This window comes from Clinocottus analis, unplaced genomic scaffold (genome assembly GCF_023055335.1).
Source record: "Clinocottus analis isolate CAN_PGR_092001 unplaced genomic scaffold, fCliAna1.0.p SCAF_17, whole genome shotgun sequence".
In the NCBI taxonomy this organism is placed as follows: domain Eukaryota; kingdom Metazoa; phylum Chordata; class Actinopteri; order Perciformes; family Cottidae; genus Clinocottus; species Clinocottus analis.
Genome location: NW_027175898.1, coordinates 9,258,471 through 9,275,578, shown reverse-complemented (window position 1 = coordinate 9,275,578; position 17,108 = coordinate 9,258,471). Strand labels below are relative to the sequence as shown.

At 37.3% G+C, this 17,108-nt stretch overlaps 2 protein-coding genes across 5 annotated transcripts; one reads left to right on the top strand and one right to left on the bottom strand.

The window, feature by feature from the left end:
- Nucleotides 1-664: 664 nt before the first annotated feature.
- Nucleotides 665-8,355, bottom strand: cga (glycoprotein hormones, alpha polypeptide). Its single transcript, XM_068580148.1, has 4 exons — nucleotides 8,259-8,355; nucleotides 2,354-2,456; nucleotides 1,974-2,158; nucleotides 665-1,029 (listed from the first exon to the last, which is right to left on the bottom strand). Exons 2-4 carry the CDS (start codon nucleotides 2,445-2,447, stop codon nucleotides 955-957), a joined length of 354 nt encoding a protein of 117 aa, XP_068436249.1. The 5' UTR covers nucleotides 2,448-2,456; nucleotides 8,259-8,355; the 3' UTR covers nucleotides 665-954.
- LOC137787561 (heterogeneous nuclear ribonucleoprotein Q) lies at nucleotides 7,461-16,217 on the top strand. 4 transcript variants are annotated; one of them, XM_068580145.1, is made up of 12 exons: nucleotides 7,472-7,600; nucleotides 9,348-9,507; nucleotides 10,487-10,605; nucleotides 10,884-10,991; nucleotides 11,493-11,606; nucleotides 11,904-12,080; nucleotides 12,194-12,329; nucleotides 12,830-13,035; nucleotides 13,189-13,338; nucleotides 13,442-13,563; nucleotides 13,665-13,990; nucleotides 14,703-16,217. In XM_068580145.1, exons 2-12 carry the CDS (start codon nucleotides 9,360-9,362, stop codon nucleotides 14,726-14,728), a joined length of 1,632 nt encoding a protein of 543 aa, XP_068436246.1. In that variant the 5' UTR covers nucleotides 7,472-7,600; nucleotides 9,348-9,359; the 3' UTR covers nucleotides 14,729-16,217. The 4 variants fall into 4 exon arrangements, with proteins under 4 accessions (XP_068436247.1, XP_068436246.1, XP_068436245.1 ...); XM_068580144.1 differs by having other exon boundaries at nucleotides 14,700-16,217; XM_068580147.1 differs by lacking the exon at nucleotides 9,348-9,507 and adding an exon at nucleotides 8,692-8,768 and having other exon boundaries at nucleotides 7,478-7,600; nucleotides 14,700-16,217.
- Nucleotides 16,218-17,108: the final 891 nt, after the last annotated feature.

Genomic DNA, 17,108 nt, shown 5'->3' with positions numbered 1-17,108 from the left:
TGATATTCTTGTCTTTGAGTGTACGCACAAGGGTCAGCTTCCACAACATCCCCGGTGTGCAGTGTGACTTTGTCAGGGATATTTCATCAGGGCACATGTCTTTTAATAAGAGTCAGTGAGTTGAAAAACTCCTTGTTAATTACAAGGCTGAAAAGGCAACATGTAACTTATGATTATGTTTGGAAATTATAGGGAATATAAAACAACCTTTTAGCATGATGCCGAAACATCTCTGCTTATTGTATAGTAACTACTTCTTCTATTTCAATTTGTCCTACAAATGTGACTAAAATTTTTTTTACAAAATAAACTGATTAGTTAGTCTACTTATCTACAAACTATGAATGAATTAAGAATTTAGTTTTAGAAGGATTTGAATTATTTATTTTATTCACACAATCTCCAGAAGATGAGATTTTTGCAGTTGTCCTGGAGTTGTCAAGTATAAAATCACCATGGATTTTCCTTTTTGGGTTTTTGAATGACTTCTCTGTGATGTTGGCTTTAATTTCAGTTCTGGTCAGATACTTGATTTTGGCTTCAATTTCTGATTGCAAAATGCTGTTATCAACTTCAAAGCCCCATTTCCCTTTCAGACAGTTACTTGTGTTACTAGTCCTCACATTTAAATGCTTTAACCGACCCAGGTGTCCAAAGTAACTTAATGATTTGTTACACACATATCACAATCCCATGCATTTCACTGTAAGAGAAATTCATGAAAATGCAACTTCGTGGTTGCACATTTTAATTGCTTTTCAATCTACTAATCAATGAATCATATACATATACCAATGCAAATATAGGCTAATCACGCAAACATACAATTGCTACAAAAATATGATCTGGCAACATCTGAACAGACATTTACAACATAAATAAGCGAGTACAAATTAAAAGAAACATAATTCATTGCCAAGCTGGGTGCTGCAGAATGGTCTCCAGTTCACGTCTTCATATCTTGTGAAAATAGCAGGTGCTGCAGTGGCACTCTGTGTGGTTTCTCACATCTATGCGGTCCACTTTTGTCTGAAAGAGGCACAGATGAGGAGAAACAAGAGGGATTATTAACACACTGAATCAACAGCAGTATTTTTCTAAGATCAAAATGCTCTTTTTAGCAGTTGAAATTTTCACCTTTGAACAACAGAACCCAGAATTAAACTGCAAACCAAATTAAAACTAAGCATCTGTAAAAATGATTAGACGTTATTAAGTCCTTTGAATGTAAAATAAATATCTAAATATATGTACAAAAATTGCATTTAAAGTTCTACTTAAGTTAAAGTGTATTATAGTGTCTTAATCAAGTATTAAGTATTATTAGCTAAATGTTCATTGTAATCACAAAGGAGTCTTTCAAGTATTGTTGAACAAATATGACCCTATCCCAATAAATCAAAAATGAGTACTAATATACTCATTCTGCAGAACGTTGCCCCTGTGACTGATCATATATCACAGGATGGTTCCCAGTCTTGGGACTGGCGCCCCCATGGTTTGATTAAAAGAGAAAAGAAAAAAAAAAGTTTTTCTTCCCAAATCTTTATCAATATTGTAAGTCTTGAATAATTGTATCTCTTTGAATGTCAAACGGTGAGCTATTTTAAAAGTTTGATGGTAAATGTCTCTTTCGTAAAACTGCAAACAACTAATATACACTATAATTTAAAGGGAAAATCTTTAACAATACAATGTTAGCGTGATTTTTTTTCTGGTATACAACATTTTCCTCGGAATTTTGGGGTAGTATAAAACATGCAATTGAATGATTTAACATATACCTCAAAATTGTACTCAATTAAATGTCCTTAGATTATTTTCACTACATGACCAAAAAATTTCCAACATGGAGCTTCTTATTTCAGAATATTTCATCTGCAGATTTGGGAAAATATTTAGTCATAAGCCTATAGTTTCCCACTCACACTCCTTTCCATACTCATCACCTGTACCTGTACTTGTACTTGTACCTTGTAGCTGTGCTTAGCGACACAGCATGTTGCCTCCGAGGTGATGTTCTTCGGGTTCGTCATTGTCTTCATGGTCTTGAGAGGTGTTGGGTACGCTCTGGAGAAGCAGCAGCCGCTGCACTGGTAGATCGGAGGTTCCCTCAAGAAAAGAACGTTCCTTTTCAGGGAGCACTCCTCACAGCCCGCTGGAGAAAGACGAGACTATTGATCATTGACAGCTCGTTATCAGGGACATTTGAGATCTGAGATTAAAAGCACAGTGTCTTTATGACGAGAGAAAAAATACAATCAAATGGTGCTAATCTACTGAAGTAAATCCTTGGATTGTGTATAGATTTCAGAGGAGAGTACTTAGGACTGGAAATAAAAGGACATCTTACGGTTTGATAAATCATGGTTGGGGTTAGAATCTGCTATGTAAATAAGAAAAGACATCAGAAGCAGAGACAGTCCAGCGGATTTCACCGAGCCCATGGTGGTTACCTAATGATACAGAGACAAAAGAAAATGGTCAATCAATGGTCTTTTGAATGGAAGCATGAGTAAGTCCGAGACAGAGTATTACCGTGTTGAAAGAAAGTTTCTTCTTCATTGTGCATCTGTGCAGGACGGCTTTTTATTGAGGACTTCTGCTTCCCTACAATGTCGTTTTATACCGTGTCCCTCAGTCTGTGGCCCCTTCCTGGATTAGATAAATCCTACCAACCTTATCAACGATCTCACTGACTTACTGGCCACTTCGCTACCTTTCTCATAATCCCCTTAAAGGACAAAATGATAAGAACAAATCGTGGAAAGTCAAAACATACTTTCCATCAACCTTCTATCCTGACTATGGATGCTGCATTTAATCCCTGGGTTTTTGTTAACTGGGGGATGTTATTATTTGTCACAGCAAAAGGAGGGTCATTAGTTGAGTTTCGGTTCAATGCAGAAAGACCAACTGGCCTAAAAGTGTTTTTATTATAATTGTAAACGTGTGATTCTGAAATATCATTTTTTTAAGCAATGTCTTTGCTGCATCTCAGTTGTTGGATCTATTTGTCTCTTCAGTGTTCATGGCATAGTTTGCTATATTGTCAAAATATTTCCTTGACAATAACAAGTTTAGTATTTCTCTGCCATTTTCAAACAGAAATTGCCTCAATTAATTAATTGACAAATTGATAAGTCAAAACAATTGAGATAATTGATAAATGTTCAGATTTTTCTTTTTCTTTTTGCAAAGATAAGCTGAAACCTGTCAAATATCCTTGTTGTTCCAACTTCTGAAATGTGATGATTTGCAGATTTTATTTGTCTTATATGAATGTAAATTACATATAGTTGGGTTTTGGACTTTTGGTCAGACAAAAAATAGATTTGATGATGTGGATGGTATTTTAATTGACTATACAATTAATCACTTAATTGAAAATAGATGTACTCTTTCTTTGTGCACAATAACCATGATGAAAGTTATTATTCAATGTATATTATGCATGCCCGACATGTAGTCTGACGTATACTGTTCATAAATTATGTAATACACATTAGTTCCCTGTTATATAATCACAAGTGTTTTAAAATGGAATACTGCCTGCATCTTATTTCTTAACAGATTTCATTAAAACAAAATTAATGACAAATATAAGTAAACTTCAATAAAACATCACAGCATATATTTCTGGTGTATTATTTGTATCCATGTAGTTTTATATTGAGGCAAAACTCAAAGTTATGAATAAATGGAGAGATATCTGATAGTTGCTAAGGAGTCTCCATCTGTCCGCCTCCCACATCCAAAATGTCAAGGATGAATATGAATTTATTTTGTACTTCGTCTGTCTGTTTACTTAAGTATCCATGTCCTGTGTCCTTGGTTGTGCTGGTGATAAATCCGTGGCCTTGGACTAGTAATTCAATAAGCGTTGAAGACGAGATGTTTCTTATCACAGAGATGTTTAAGGCTGTATTTTGGCTTCTATCACAGCATTTTTAACAAATGTTTTGTACATAATAATGTAATAACTAGAAATATATCTATTCATAACAAATCTTGTGCATACACGAGTAAGTTTATTAACGACAATGAAATATACACTAGTACAATTATTTGAGTACATTGGCCTATTTACTACTGAAATATATATGTTCTATAACAATATAATCTCAAACATTAACCCGTAAAAATGTGTAAAATCACAAAAGCTACGATCTAACACATTTTAATCAAATAAAAAACACACAAGGCTATTTGCAGGAGTGTAAAATAATCATGAAGCTCATATATGAGGGATGAGATGGTATGAGAAATAGAAGAGGGTGCTGCTGTGCATTAAAACCCAACAACAGTTCACTGACACACACAAAAAAGGCATCCGTGTGAGAATAAAAGCACAGAGGATTAGTTTGAGAACAATGAGCAAATTCCCTCTCTTGAATTCTGGCATTAACATGCTTCATGGCCTCCTGATTTATGAAATAAGGAGCGGTGCTGAGTTTCTTATGTTCTGCATGTGGCTCAGACTCTCTCTGTGTAAACTACAGTGATCTGGCTGGATGAGGATGAGAATCACAGAGATGTGGAAAGCCCCAGGTGTAGAGTACATTCTGCAGCCTACACGGTCACGCTCGGTGAAATACTAGTCAGATATATTCTCAGGGGCTCCGGTGTCAATGCTGTCACTGTTGCTGCAGAGGAGAGAGCATGGGAGACACAGGGAGGTTAGCAGGTCATGTCTCAGTTCAAAGCCATGGTACTCTCAATGACATAAATAAGTCAGAGACAGCAGACAACAACTGAAGAAACTAGCTGCGACCTGTAGTTTTCTGGGCTATGATACAAATGAGCGTATTGGGTGAAGCAGTAAAGAGAATAATGATTGATATAAAGACCAAGCAAACAACTTAAGATATTCATTAAATCAAAGGATTGTAAAGCAGAGAGTCACAGCAGACTGACTTTGGTATATTTAAAGCATATTCAGTCTGTTAAACTAACCCCAAAAATGCCCATTTACTTGCCCTTGCAAATTTTCCAATGTTGCACTGCATGTAATCTTATTTGCTGCAGCTATACAAAATAATTTTCTTTGGAAAATATTTCATTGTTTTCCTCAAACCATTTTGATGGAATATAACTAACAATGTATCTGAGTAAGTACACGGAGTGCAGGTGGGCATACACATTTATCCTCCTTTTATAAACATGAGAGCAAGGATGCTGCAATGCTGAAAGGAAAACAAAGCCTAAAAGCGATGAAATTAGGTTTTGCTAAGTAGCGTAGGAATAAGACAATTTTGTTTGTGACAGTCTCTCCACACGGTGGCATGAGAGATCTGTTACAGGCCTGTATACAGTTATGGGCCATTCATCTTATTCAAGGGCCATAAAATAGTGGTTCTGCTGCATCAGAGGCTCTTATACTGGTAACAGAAACAAAGCAGCCATTGCCAAAAAACAGACCGTTAATGCTTCTTACCTCTTATAGTCTATGGTTCTCATAGGATGCTTTAAGATGGTCATATTAATGGAATAAAAAGAAAGAAATACACCAAAACCTACCACTACGTCAGCTTGTTATGAAATAGTCAAACAGGACATTTTCATGTCAATAAAGAGCTTGTTAATATGGTTATTGTGATATGTCAGAAGTTACTGACTGAAACCTAATGATTTTAAACTAAGATTTATCCCAGACCTCGTTTTACATTATTATCTTCGTAATACCGAATACCAATTGACGTCAGAAACTGGATGTTCATTTGAGTTTTTATGGCAAAAAAAGTTTTACTTTCCCCAGTTCAAGCGGTTCAGTTTTGGCTAATCCCTGAAAACGTATACAGAAGACCTCTTCCACAATCTCAGCCTGTGCTGCATATTGTTTTAAGGCTGAATACACTGAATCAACTGCCTGAACCAACTTTTTGGCATTCAAATATCTGTCTGAGCTTTGTTTGTTCTCTCAGGAGTTTTCACAGGCATGAGCAATAAATGTATTGTAGAACCATAAAAACTCCACCTGTAGGGTTTTACTTGTGTAACATATGGATAAGACAAGGAAGACAAAGCCTAGTGTTTCAGGAAGTATTGATTAGTTTTGATAAGAGTGACTTTGTTATGCTTTAATATTGTTCTTTTTTATCTGTCTTATCTTGTGTCATTCAAAATGTTTTTGTTAAGTAATTTGCATTGCTTTGTAAAACATTGTTACTGATTCGGAATTTGCACCAGGAAATCATTCTGTTGCTCTGTTCCTCAACAGCTGCGTAAGTTATTCCTTAAAATATTCCAGCCATTCTACTCCAGCTGTTAATGCCCTACCTGTAGGAGTTACCTGCTAAAGTTTTATTATTTCAGCCATGAGCAACCCATGATTCACTGTGATAAAAATAGCAGATGGACAAATCCCAAATTTATACTGTGCATTGTATTGTGACTGCAATGTATTTGAATTTGTCAAGGATCAACACTGACAAGTACTTTTCAGTAGTAAGGCATGTATCAACCTTAGACTGTACAAATATGTAAACCCAGAAATATAAACCCCAAAATCTAATTCAACCATTTTTTTTACTTGCAATTTTGCCATTGATTCTCACTTTTCAACCCCATAGTGAGAACAAATAAGAACTATATTTTCTGCAATAAACCAAGACGTAAGTAACAACTTTTAAATTGGATTGAAATACACACACAATCCCAAGTACAACTTTTCTTTCCTGCCATGTTGTTGCAGAGAATCTTTTTCCAAACCAATAATAACTGCTACATAGTTTTGGGATAACATAAATTAATAACTCTTCAGTAGTGCAAACTATTGCACCTTATTGTGTCTTTAAACATCAAATAAATGTCATAGAGGTCTCTATACACATACTCTGACCTATTCTTTTGTTCATGGAGAAGGTGAACATTTAATCAATGAGAAGAGTGACACAGTGTGGTGGAAAGTGGGACCTCCTTCCATACTTCCAGTCAAGCGCTCTCTTTTTTTTTTATTTTTATTTTTTAAATATTGTCAGACCTGAAGCCCACTGGTCTGTTAATGTCACGCATCTTGTTTTAGATTTAAATATATAAGGACTGGCATTTGATACAATTTTACCCCAAAATACTGACCATCTCTAAAATATTTTGTTATTATTATTGTTAGTGTTTGTAGTATTGGTGGTGGTAGATTATTAGTAAATTATTAATGATAGGCTAATTAATTTCATTGTTACACTTATTTTTTCATCTCATTAGTGTTGACTTGTATAGTTAAGTTAAATGTTAGTTTTCTGTACTAAATATTTTCACTGTTCTTTTCGTCAGCACAATTAATAAACCCTTCAAATAAATAGTATTACTGTTGTCGTGAAATTACTCGTCGTTAGCCATCATTAGTAGTTATGATGGATGCTTTGAACGACCTGCTGCTCCTCTGTAAAATGCATACAAGGCAAGCCCGTGCAGGGCTGTCCAAGAAACCCCTTCGACGAGACAAAACTCGAGGCGTGAACGTGGCAGCCATTTTACATCATCAAGAGTGAATGACTGAAGCCGGATCAGTGCCGGGAGTTTTACACTTTTTCTGTCTTTTAAATATCACATTTATCTTCCTAAATAATCAACACCATACACGTTGGTGATCCAGCGGCAGGTAGGGCGAATGATACTCTTTGGTAACGTTATGGTTGCTTAATTTATTGCTTAAAAGGTCTAAATCGTACGGCGCTGTTTCAAACAATGTGGGAACTGCTGTTTGTGTGGGAACGACTTCTCCAGACCGGCTTTTTGAAAATGGACTCTTCCTATATGGCGGCACGTTGACAAACCACGCGTCTAGCAGTCTAAACCTCTAGGCCTCGGTAAATCGAATTACTTTTACAAGATATACTTTAGGCAACTGGTGAAGTCCTGAGCGACAAAAGCCGTTGTAACAATGGCCTCGCCGAAATCCCGTTCGAGTTAGCATGCTATCTTAAGCTAGCCTATTTTGACAGATCATGGAATTGACACGCTCATTGTCATCGTGTGCTAACGGCAGCTAGCTGGTGAAAGCCTGCCAATAAATTGCTTTCCCGCGTAACTACCGTACAAGCTGACGTATGCTTTGTCTCATGTTTTACGACAATCGACACAGATGCACTGTTATAAGATGCACATTGGTGCGTCTTGTTATTGTCCCACTGAAGGTTCCTACTTGGCTCGATAGCTGTAGCATTAGCTGTGCAAACTAGCCCGCTAGCTAGCCAGCCTCAACGTGTGCGAGCCAGTCTCCTCCCCGCTAACGATAAATCTAACGTTATCATACACACCTTTTCGAAACGCGTTCATTCACCTTTTTTCCATTTCAGACCCGAGGCTGATTTGCACGATACGTGCAAGTTATAGTTACTTTTAACGTTGCAGAAATATTTCTAACCACAGAAAGCACGTGCTATATAATGAGATTGATTTAACAGACACAGCGATATGTACGCCCATATTGGCTTAGTGTAACGTTGGCTAACTTAATGTGAGGCTGAAGCGGAAGATTACTGTCCACGTTTTGCTCAGTTCAGCGTTGGCCGATATAGTAATGAGGTAGGTTGCTGTTTGCAACAGTTTTACGGCTCCGTATTTGTCGAAACTAAACAAAATGGCTGGATTGATCATTAATGTGACAATATAAGTATTTTCCTTTGTGACACAATATGTGTTGCCAAAGTGACATACATGCTAAAGGGTGCATCTTTGCTCTTTGGTCAGCTACCGGAAACAGTGTCTCACTCTGATGGAACACGTGTATCAGCTATCTAGCCTGTGCTGAAGTCAGCAGTGGGAAGGTAAGTTAACATGTAATTTAGAGACTAAATCAGACGAGGAGTCTACACAAGCAGTGACCAAGAGGACTGTGATACAGGCGTTAACAAGTTAACTTGGAACCGTTTGCAAAAACTTCGTAACCCAGAACAAACCAGAATGGAAGAAAAAAACTGCCACATGGGCACAAACTCAGCAGTTAAACCGTTTTTACAAGATGTCTTTCAATAGATTTTTTGGGGGGGATTTTGGTATGTGGATTGTCTGTCTTGCTTGCAATGTTCCAACATCTGTCAACTGCCTATATACAGATTTCTGGGCTTCTACCTCATGCAAGCTGAAAGCTGCAAGTCTTATGTCAGGATAGTGCAAAGTCTACAGCCTGTACAGGACCACACAACCATAATAACTTCTTTTGTACACAGCGACACTCCTGTTTATTGATCGTTTGTGCTTATTAATACAAAAAAAATCACTGTATCCAAGATTAAAAAAATTGTAAACCCCTTTTTTCCTGACAAGTTTGAGACTTTGCACTCTTCTGAACACGTCCCAAGTCTTGCCATTGACCAGGATTAATTTGGCTCATTGCATTTACACAGATTTCTGGAGACATGGCCACAGAACATATTAATGGAAATGGTCCAGAAGAACCAATGGACAACTCTGCTGCAGTTACCCATTCTGAGCACTTCCAGACTTTATTAGAAGCTGGTTTACCACAGAAAGTTGCTGAAAAACTAGATGAAATTTACATAGCAGGTAAGGCACAAAGAATATACTTGCATATTCAAATATGCAATTTTTTTTATGTTTATTAATTTCTTGCATGTACTGTCATTTTATCACCTTTTTGAATGGGGGAATTGGGATCATGAAGCAACTTTTTGTGGTTTCCTACCAAAATGGGTACTGCAGTGCTACAAAATATATAATTACACATTACCAATGTGAAAATGTGTCAATGATTGCAGCATTTGCATTCCCAACATGGTTGCATGATCACTTGTGTCAGGGCAAATTAATTGTCCTCTCCCTGGGAGTGTCTTGGTAAGCCTGTTCAGTCTCCATTCATTTTAGTGACGTTTCTCCGCATTTCATAAAATATTTGCAGATGGATGAATTGGTCTAAGTATGTCAGTCACAGCTTTGATATCTGTTGCATTGGTCAGATCTTTACCAGTTTGTATGGGGTGAGCTGCAGTGCAAAGTTGGGGGGTCATTTTAGGACATAGTTTGGTCGGTCAGATCTAGAAAATGATTGGTCTGGCCTTTTCAGCCAGATGGAACCGAGACGGAAACAATGGCGGCAGCTGCCTGGTGTGTGGCTGCCTTGGACAGGTGACGGGCCCTCCATAGAGGAGAATGCAGACCAGCTCATTAGAAACTCCCAGCTACAGTATAGAGGGGCACTGGCATATCAAGTTGCATTGTCACATCTGTTGTGATTAGTTCTGCAAAAACTTGCTGGTCGGAGAGTAAAATGTAGCCTCACTACTGAATACAGCGCTCGTAGATTTGCCTGGTCCTGCTCCTCCCTTCTAATTGTAGTAATCATTAGTAATCCATTACACAATTTAATATATATGTTATGCATAAATATTCACATGAAAATATTTAATACTTTTTAGTAAATGACTCAATTTCGTACTTTAATGACAAGGTAGTAATTAAATAATAACTTTTCTCAGTCTGGTTGGTTGTTCATTTTTTCCTCTTGTCTTGTCCCCCCCTTCTCCAGGTTTGGTGTCACATAGTGACTTAGATGATCGAGCGATTGAGGCTCTTAAAGAATTCAACGAGGAAGGTGCTCTGCAAGTCCTTTTGCAATTTAAGGACAGCGACCTCTCACATGTTCAGGTATGTGGATGGGTTGTTTAGATAACATTTACATTTCTAATGTGTTCATGCAGTGGATGATTGTTCTGTGTGCTTTGTGGATGTAGTTAAATTGTGGTTACAAATTAGCCCTTAGCTGTCATATAAAAGGCCGCTTTTTATTTCTATTTTTTCTGTCTCGTGTAACTGCTTATTAATTTTGTGTGTAACTAAGAATCAGAAGTTGTCTTAATGATCTTGACATATTTTATTTACATAATTATAGTTTGACAGTATTCCCTATGTTTTTCTTCTTTCAGAACAAAAGTGCCTTTCTTTGTGGCGTGATGAAGACGTACAGACAGAGGGAGAAACAAGGGACCAAAGTGTCAGACACCAATAAAGGACCAGATGAAGCCAAAATCAAAGTGAGAAGTAATCCAGAGTTCAGATAGTATCCAATGTAATGCTTGGAGAAAAATATGTGAATGCTGATGCAATGCTTTTTAGTGTGAAAATGGAGTTAATTTCCATAAACAGGATGCTGTTTGAATAAAGAAAAAGTTTTAAATATGAATGTTTCGCATGCCTTTCTTCAATATGGTTGATCCCAAGAGTACCTTGGGTTTTATTTAAATGATTTCTATAACATTTGCTGTTTGTCCAAATGATGACCTTATTTTTACTATGCTGGAGTGACTCGCGTTACCATGATAGTTTACCGCTAAGATCTGACTGGACACTAAACGGACAATTTTCAATCTATTTTTTATTTTCTTTTGCACTTATCTAATGAGTTACCAAAACTATTATCAATATACTGAAACTATTTCATAATTTCTTCTTTAACTGTAGAACACTTTTACTTAAATTTTCTCTATGACTGTCAAACCGTATCTTCTTTTTTTTCCATGTTTTCTTATGATTAGGCTTTGCTGGAGAGGACTAGCTACACACTCGATGTAACAACAGGCCAGCGGAAGTATGGAGGGCCCCCACCAGAGTCTGCTCACTCAGGAGCACAGCCTACCATCGGTACAGAGGTACAGAACATGTTTTAAAAAAAAGTTGTAGCATGAATCAAAGATGCAAAAATTATACACTTTAATTGACTCACTCTGTTGAGTTGGTTGTTTTAAAGTTGTGAAACAAGAGCATTGATGGTGTCTAAATGATGAAACATTTTTGTAATTATCTGTAGTAACTATGGTTACAATGATAGTTTACCGCTAAGACCTGAATGGACACCCTTTTTATCCGAAAGCCATCTATGTTTTAACCTCATGACAAGTCACAGTTGCTCTTATGCACCATATTTTCCTTTCCTCTCAACTTGACAGATATTTGTAGGCAAAATCCCCAGAGACCTCTTTGAGGATGAGCTGGTTCCGCTGTTTGAGAAAGCTGGCCCCATCTGGGATTTGCGCCTGATGATGGATCCTCTCAGTGGCCTCAACAGAGGCTACGCCTTTGTCACTTTCTGCACTAAAGAAGCTGCACAGCAGGCGGTCAAATTGGTATGTTTACTCTACTGAAAATATAACTAGAAAGGGTGATGAAATTGTTGGTTACATTGCAGATCTTTGTATTGGTCAATCAAGTAAGCAACGTTTCTTCTGTACTTTCGCAGTGCAACAACAATGAAATTCGGCCGGGTAAACACATTGGCGTGTGCATCTCTGTGGCCAATAATAGACTGTTTGTTGGCTCTATCCCCAAGAGTAAAACAAAAGAGCAGATTGTTGAAGAATTTGCAAAAGTCACAGGTATGTCCGCACCATCCCTTGATTTATTTTTCTGAATATTAATCTGTGAAATATTCATTCAACAGCTTCATTCCTCAATTTTCTTTATGCACTGTTTGATTTTGATTATATTTGCGCTACAAATCTGTGAGGAAAGAAACTTCGACAATTTTGTTTTAAGCATTTGCTGTTTATGTCCAAATGATGAAGTTATTTTTACTATGCTGGAGTGACTCACGTTACCATGCATGTTTACCGCTAAGATCTGACTGGACACTGAACAGACATTTTTCTAAAATAGAAATTCTGCACTTTGGGTTGCATATCTAAAGAGTTACTAAAACTATTATCAATTTATTGAAAATATTCCAGAATTTGTTCCTTAATCATAAACATTTGAAATTGTAGGCTTTCTTTTCTCAAGGTTTGTTGGTAGGCTATTGATCGAACTGTGATTTCAGTTGATTAAAGCCTATTAACCCGTGCTTTTTTCCACTTCTCCATGTTTCTTGTCTCAACAGAGGGTCTAAATGATGTCATATTGTACCACCAGCCAGACGACAAGAAGAAGAATCGGGGCTTTTGCTTCCTTGAGTATGAAGACCACAAGACAGCCGCTCAGGCCCGCCGCCGACTGATGAGCGGAAAGGTGAAGGTGTGGGGAAATGTGGTCACTGTGGAGTGGGCTGACCCCATTGAGGACCCAGACCCAGAGGTCATGGCCAAGGTAAGGCGCAGGGCCAGCGGTCGTTGGTCACATATTGTTAATCTGTGACCAAAATTGGTTTACTTTCTATGACTGTCTGCTGCACTTGTGTTTGTTCCTCTTTTTTTCTTTTTTGAGCAAAAATATACAGAAGCTTTTGTTTTCTGTTATCAGGTCAAGGTGCTGTTTGTGAGGAACTTGGCGAGCACCGTTACAGAAGAGATACTTGAAAAGTCCTTCAGTCAGTTTGGCAAGCTGGAGCGGGTGAAAAAATTGAAAGACTATGCCTTTATCCACTTCGAGGAAAGAGATGGTGCTGTGAAGGTATGGAAGAAAAAACCTTTGTCACTGGACTGACATGGATCAACTTAATCTTAAATTTGTTATTTTTGCAGTGAAAACATACTTTCATTGATAAATTTCACAGGCTTTGGCTGATCTCAATGGCAAAGACCTCGAGGGAGAGCACATTGAAATAGTCTTCGCCAAGCCCCCTGACCAGAAGAGGAAAGAGCGCAAAGCCCAGAGGCAAGCTGCTAAAACACACATGTAAGAGAACAATGTAACCTTTAGTCATTCAGTTAGCAAAAACATTTGTTTTAATCTAAAGCAGAATACAATGTTTACGTTAAGTCTGTATCATCTTTCAGGTATGATGAATACTATTATTACGGGCCTCCCCACATGCCCCCACCCACGAGAGGCAGAGGCCGAGGTGGGAGGGGAGGTTATTCTTACCCCCCTGACTATTATGGCTATGAAGACTATTATGATTACTATGGATACGACTACCACAACTACCGGGGCGGTTACGATGACCCGTACTACGGGTATGATGACTTCCAGGGGTCTGGGAGAGTACGAGGAACTAGGGGAGGAGTTCGTGGTGGTGCCAGTCAGACCAGGGGCCGCGGTGGCGTCGCACCGAGGGGCCGAGTGGGCTTCTCCCAACGAGGAGGCCCTGGAACAAGCAGAGGTACATTACAGTTTTCTGTTTGACACTGTTAGTTTCAAAGTGGGTAAAATCAAAAAAGTCACTAAGATAATTACTACTCACTTGCGAAAAATAACTTGCCAGGTCTCCGTTTATTTTGAGTAGGTCTTTTTACAAGTCTTGAATATCTCAGGAAAAACGACTACTGAGCTGATGTCTACATAGTTTATATGGTCAGGATGTCAGCTGTATAGTAGATTAGCAGCTGTAGAAGGAAGAAGCTGAGGATGACCTACAGCAAGAGTATTGATTCTCAAAAGGCTATTGGTAGTAATTATAAGACAGCGCTTGATGAAGCTTTAACAATTTAGTTTTAAGCATTTGCTGTTCATGTCCAAATGATGACCTTATTTTTACTATGCTGGAGTGACTCACGTTACCATGATGGCTTACCGCTAAGATCTGACTGGACACTAAACAGACAATTTCAATCTAATTTGATCTGCACTTACGGTTGCGTATCTAATAAGTTACCAAAACTAATATCGATATAAAACTACTTCATAATTTGTTTTTTTCAATTGTAGAACTTTTAAATTGTAGGTTTAAAAGCAAAGCTGTCTTCAGTCTACAACTTGTGGAATTTAATTAATCTATCAGTGTGCTCATTGATGGGGAATGTGTTCAACACGGATGTCTGATTTGTCTTTTAAAAAAAGTCTGTTCTAATTTGATCTTCTTATTGGACCAGCAGGGAAACGAGGCAGAGGACGGTCCTGACCTGTCACATTGGATACTGACTTGATGTGTGGGGTTACACCGTTAGCTGCAATGGATGTTGAAACAAAAAAGAGCACGAAAAAAAGGTCCAATGATATTCCAGCCTTACAGAAGAAGCATCTCCCCTCCCCATGTTTTTTTATTTTCATTTGTTTCTAAAACTGCCACCTTAAAAAGATGACTGGAGGATTCTAAATACTCTCCACAGCCTCTTTGCCCCTAGCCCCTGTACCCAGCCCTGGTTTACAGGGAACTATGTATTGCCCTTACAATCTCCCCCTTCCCTGTCCCTGAACATGCCATTTTTAAATAATTATTGAAGAAATTGCACTTTTTTAAGTTCTTGGGTTTGAAGTGGCTCAAAGGAGCTTGATGCTATTGTATATTTTTGTGCTAATCGCAATTTTTATTGTCGGAATATCCATGTTCTTAATCGTTTGATCTGGATGTTTGACAAAGAACATTTGCAGGTTTTTAGGGTGTACCCACCTGGCATGGATAAGTCAGGCATTCCAGGAAAGTGGTTCTTTTTAGAACTTGTCTTTAAAGGGTTGGTTGACTACCTCAGTACAGAGGACTAAACTACCCGGCCTGTACTGTAAATAGGGAAACTATATTGATGAAAGCAGGGCTTGTTTTCATACAAAATATGCACAAGAGCTGCAGTGCGAAAAACAATGTACTTAATGTAATATAGTCATTCTAGCGGCAGCTCTGACACTGCAAACAGTCAAACTGGGCATGCAAAACAATCTCATATGATGAGTCTGAACAAGCCCTGCTTTTATCCTATTTTGAACTGAATTAGCTGCCTTGCTTCTTCAGAGTATGTAGTTACTGGTTGTATAGTTTTTCGGAATAAAATGTTACTTTTGTAAAGGCTTCAACATCACAGGCATCCAACTGCCTTTGATTAAAAAAAAATTTAAACAAAACTAAAGCCCTGCAGTGTCCCTTTTGTGCCACTGTATTATTCCAGTGGGTTTGTTTTTATATTGATACCAATGGATTTTCAAACATCGTCAGAATCATGTAAAACAACCTGATCCAATCCGTCATCATATAAAATCATGTTAATCTTGAATGATCCCTTCCCAGCTCCCAAGACGGCAACTTTGTAAAAGATATTTCGAGTTAATCTTGATGGATGACTGAATTGCCATATTGCCCAGCCAGTGAGCATGTGTGCCTAACGTTAGCTGTTCTGATTGGTGAGGGGTCATAGTCCCATAGTGGTAGAAGGGATACTGCAGTGAAGGATTTCTACTTCCCGGGTATAGCAAAAAGGAAACTGCTCTTCAATCCCAGTTTTCTACAGTTAACTCCCTCAATAAAATCATAACAACCACCTTTTGAAAAAAAGATGTTAGCAGTTTTAAACTATTGTTGGTGGCCAACAACGTTTTTTGCATTCCTGCAAATAAATTGTTTTATACTGTAAAATGGAGGTGAGTGTAACTTATTTTTGTAATAAAGTTTTTGATTTCTATCTGTGTCTTAGTCTTTGGATAAAATCTTCATGAAATGCTTGGTGCAAGCTGTCCTATTTTTGTATTTTGACTTATAAAGGCAAAAGATCACTGATCAGTTTAGACCAAAGAATATATGTATAGCACACGTATCAGGCCTTTAGCTAATAAACAGACCAGTACTTGCATTCATTAAAGGAAACTGTAGATTTGTGGTCACCCATTTAGATCTGTTCCACTTCAAGTGTTCCAAAAAGCCATGCCTAAAACTGTCAGGTCTGAAACTGTCAAAGCTAAATTGACGAAAGTAAAATGATCATTACTTGAAGTGGAGAAATATACAAGATTACAGCAGCAAAATGGGTAAAGTGCACACCAGAGAGAAAGTGAACCAACAAACTAATATAAATAAACCGTAATCACTACATCTACAAAAAAGAAATTATATATATATATATATATATATATATATATATATATATATATATATATATATATATATATATATATATATATATATATATTACAGTGTGTATATATATATATATATATATATATATATATATATATATATATATATATTACAGTGTGTATATATATATATATATATATATATATATATATTACAGTGTGTATATATATATATATATATATATATATATATATATATATATATATATATATATTACAGTGTGTATATATAGTGTGTATATTGCTACCAACTTTTCCTCTTATGATATTGTCAGACCAGGATTTTTTAAATAACGTTTTTAATTTCAGCATCAGGTTAACTCCTTGTTTACAGTTCTGCTCAGCAGTGTAACGCCTGCTTCGTCACATCAGTGACTCACGTGGGACTTCAGCTGAACTAATTAATCAGTTAAATTAACGCTTGTGAGCTAATTGGCGGC

Coding starts and splice junctions, on each gene's coding strand:
- cga (XM_068580148.1), bottom strand. CDS start 2,447: ATGGGCTCGGTGAAATCCGCTGGACTGTCTCTGCTTCTGATGTCTTTT. Junction 2,159..2,353: donor CAACCATGATTTATCAAACC/GTAAGATGTCCT, acceptor GTCTTTCTCCAG/CGGGCTGTGAGGAGTGCTCC. Junction 1,030..1,973: donor TCGCTAAGCACAGCTACAAG/GTACAAGTACAA, acceptor TGCCTCTTTCAG/ACAAAAGTGGACCGCATAGA.
- LOC137787561 (XM_068580144.1), top strand. CDS start 9,360: ATGGCCACAGAACATATTAATGGAAATGGTCCAGAAGAACCAATGGAC. Junction 11,607..11,903: donor AGCCTACCATCGGTACAGAG/GTACAGAACATG, acceptor TCAACTTGACAG/ATATTTGTAGGCAAAATCCC. Junction 13,036..13,188: donor ACCCAGAGGTCATGGCCAAG/GTAAGGCGCAGG, acceptor TTCTGTTATCAG/GTCAAGGTGCTGTTTGTGAG.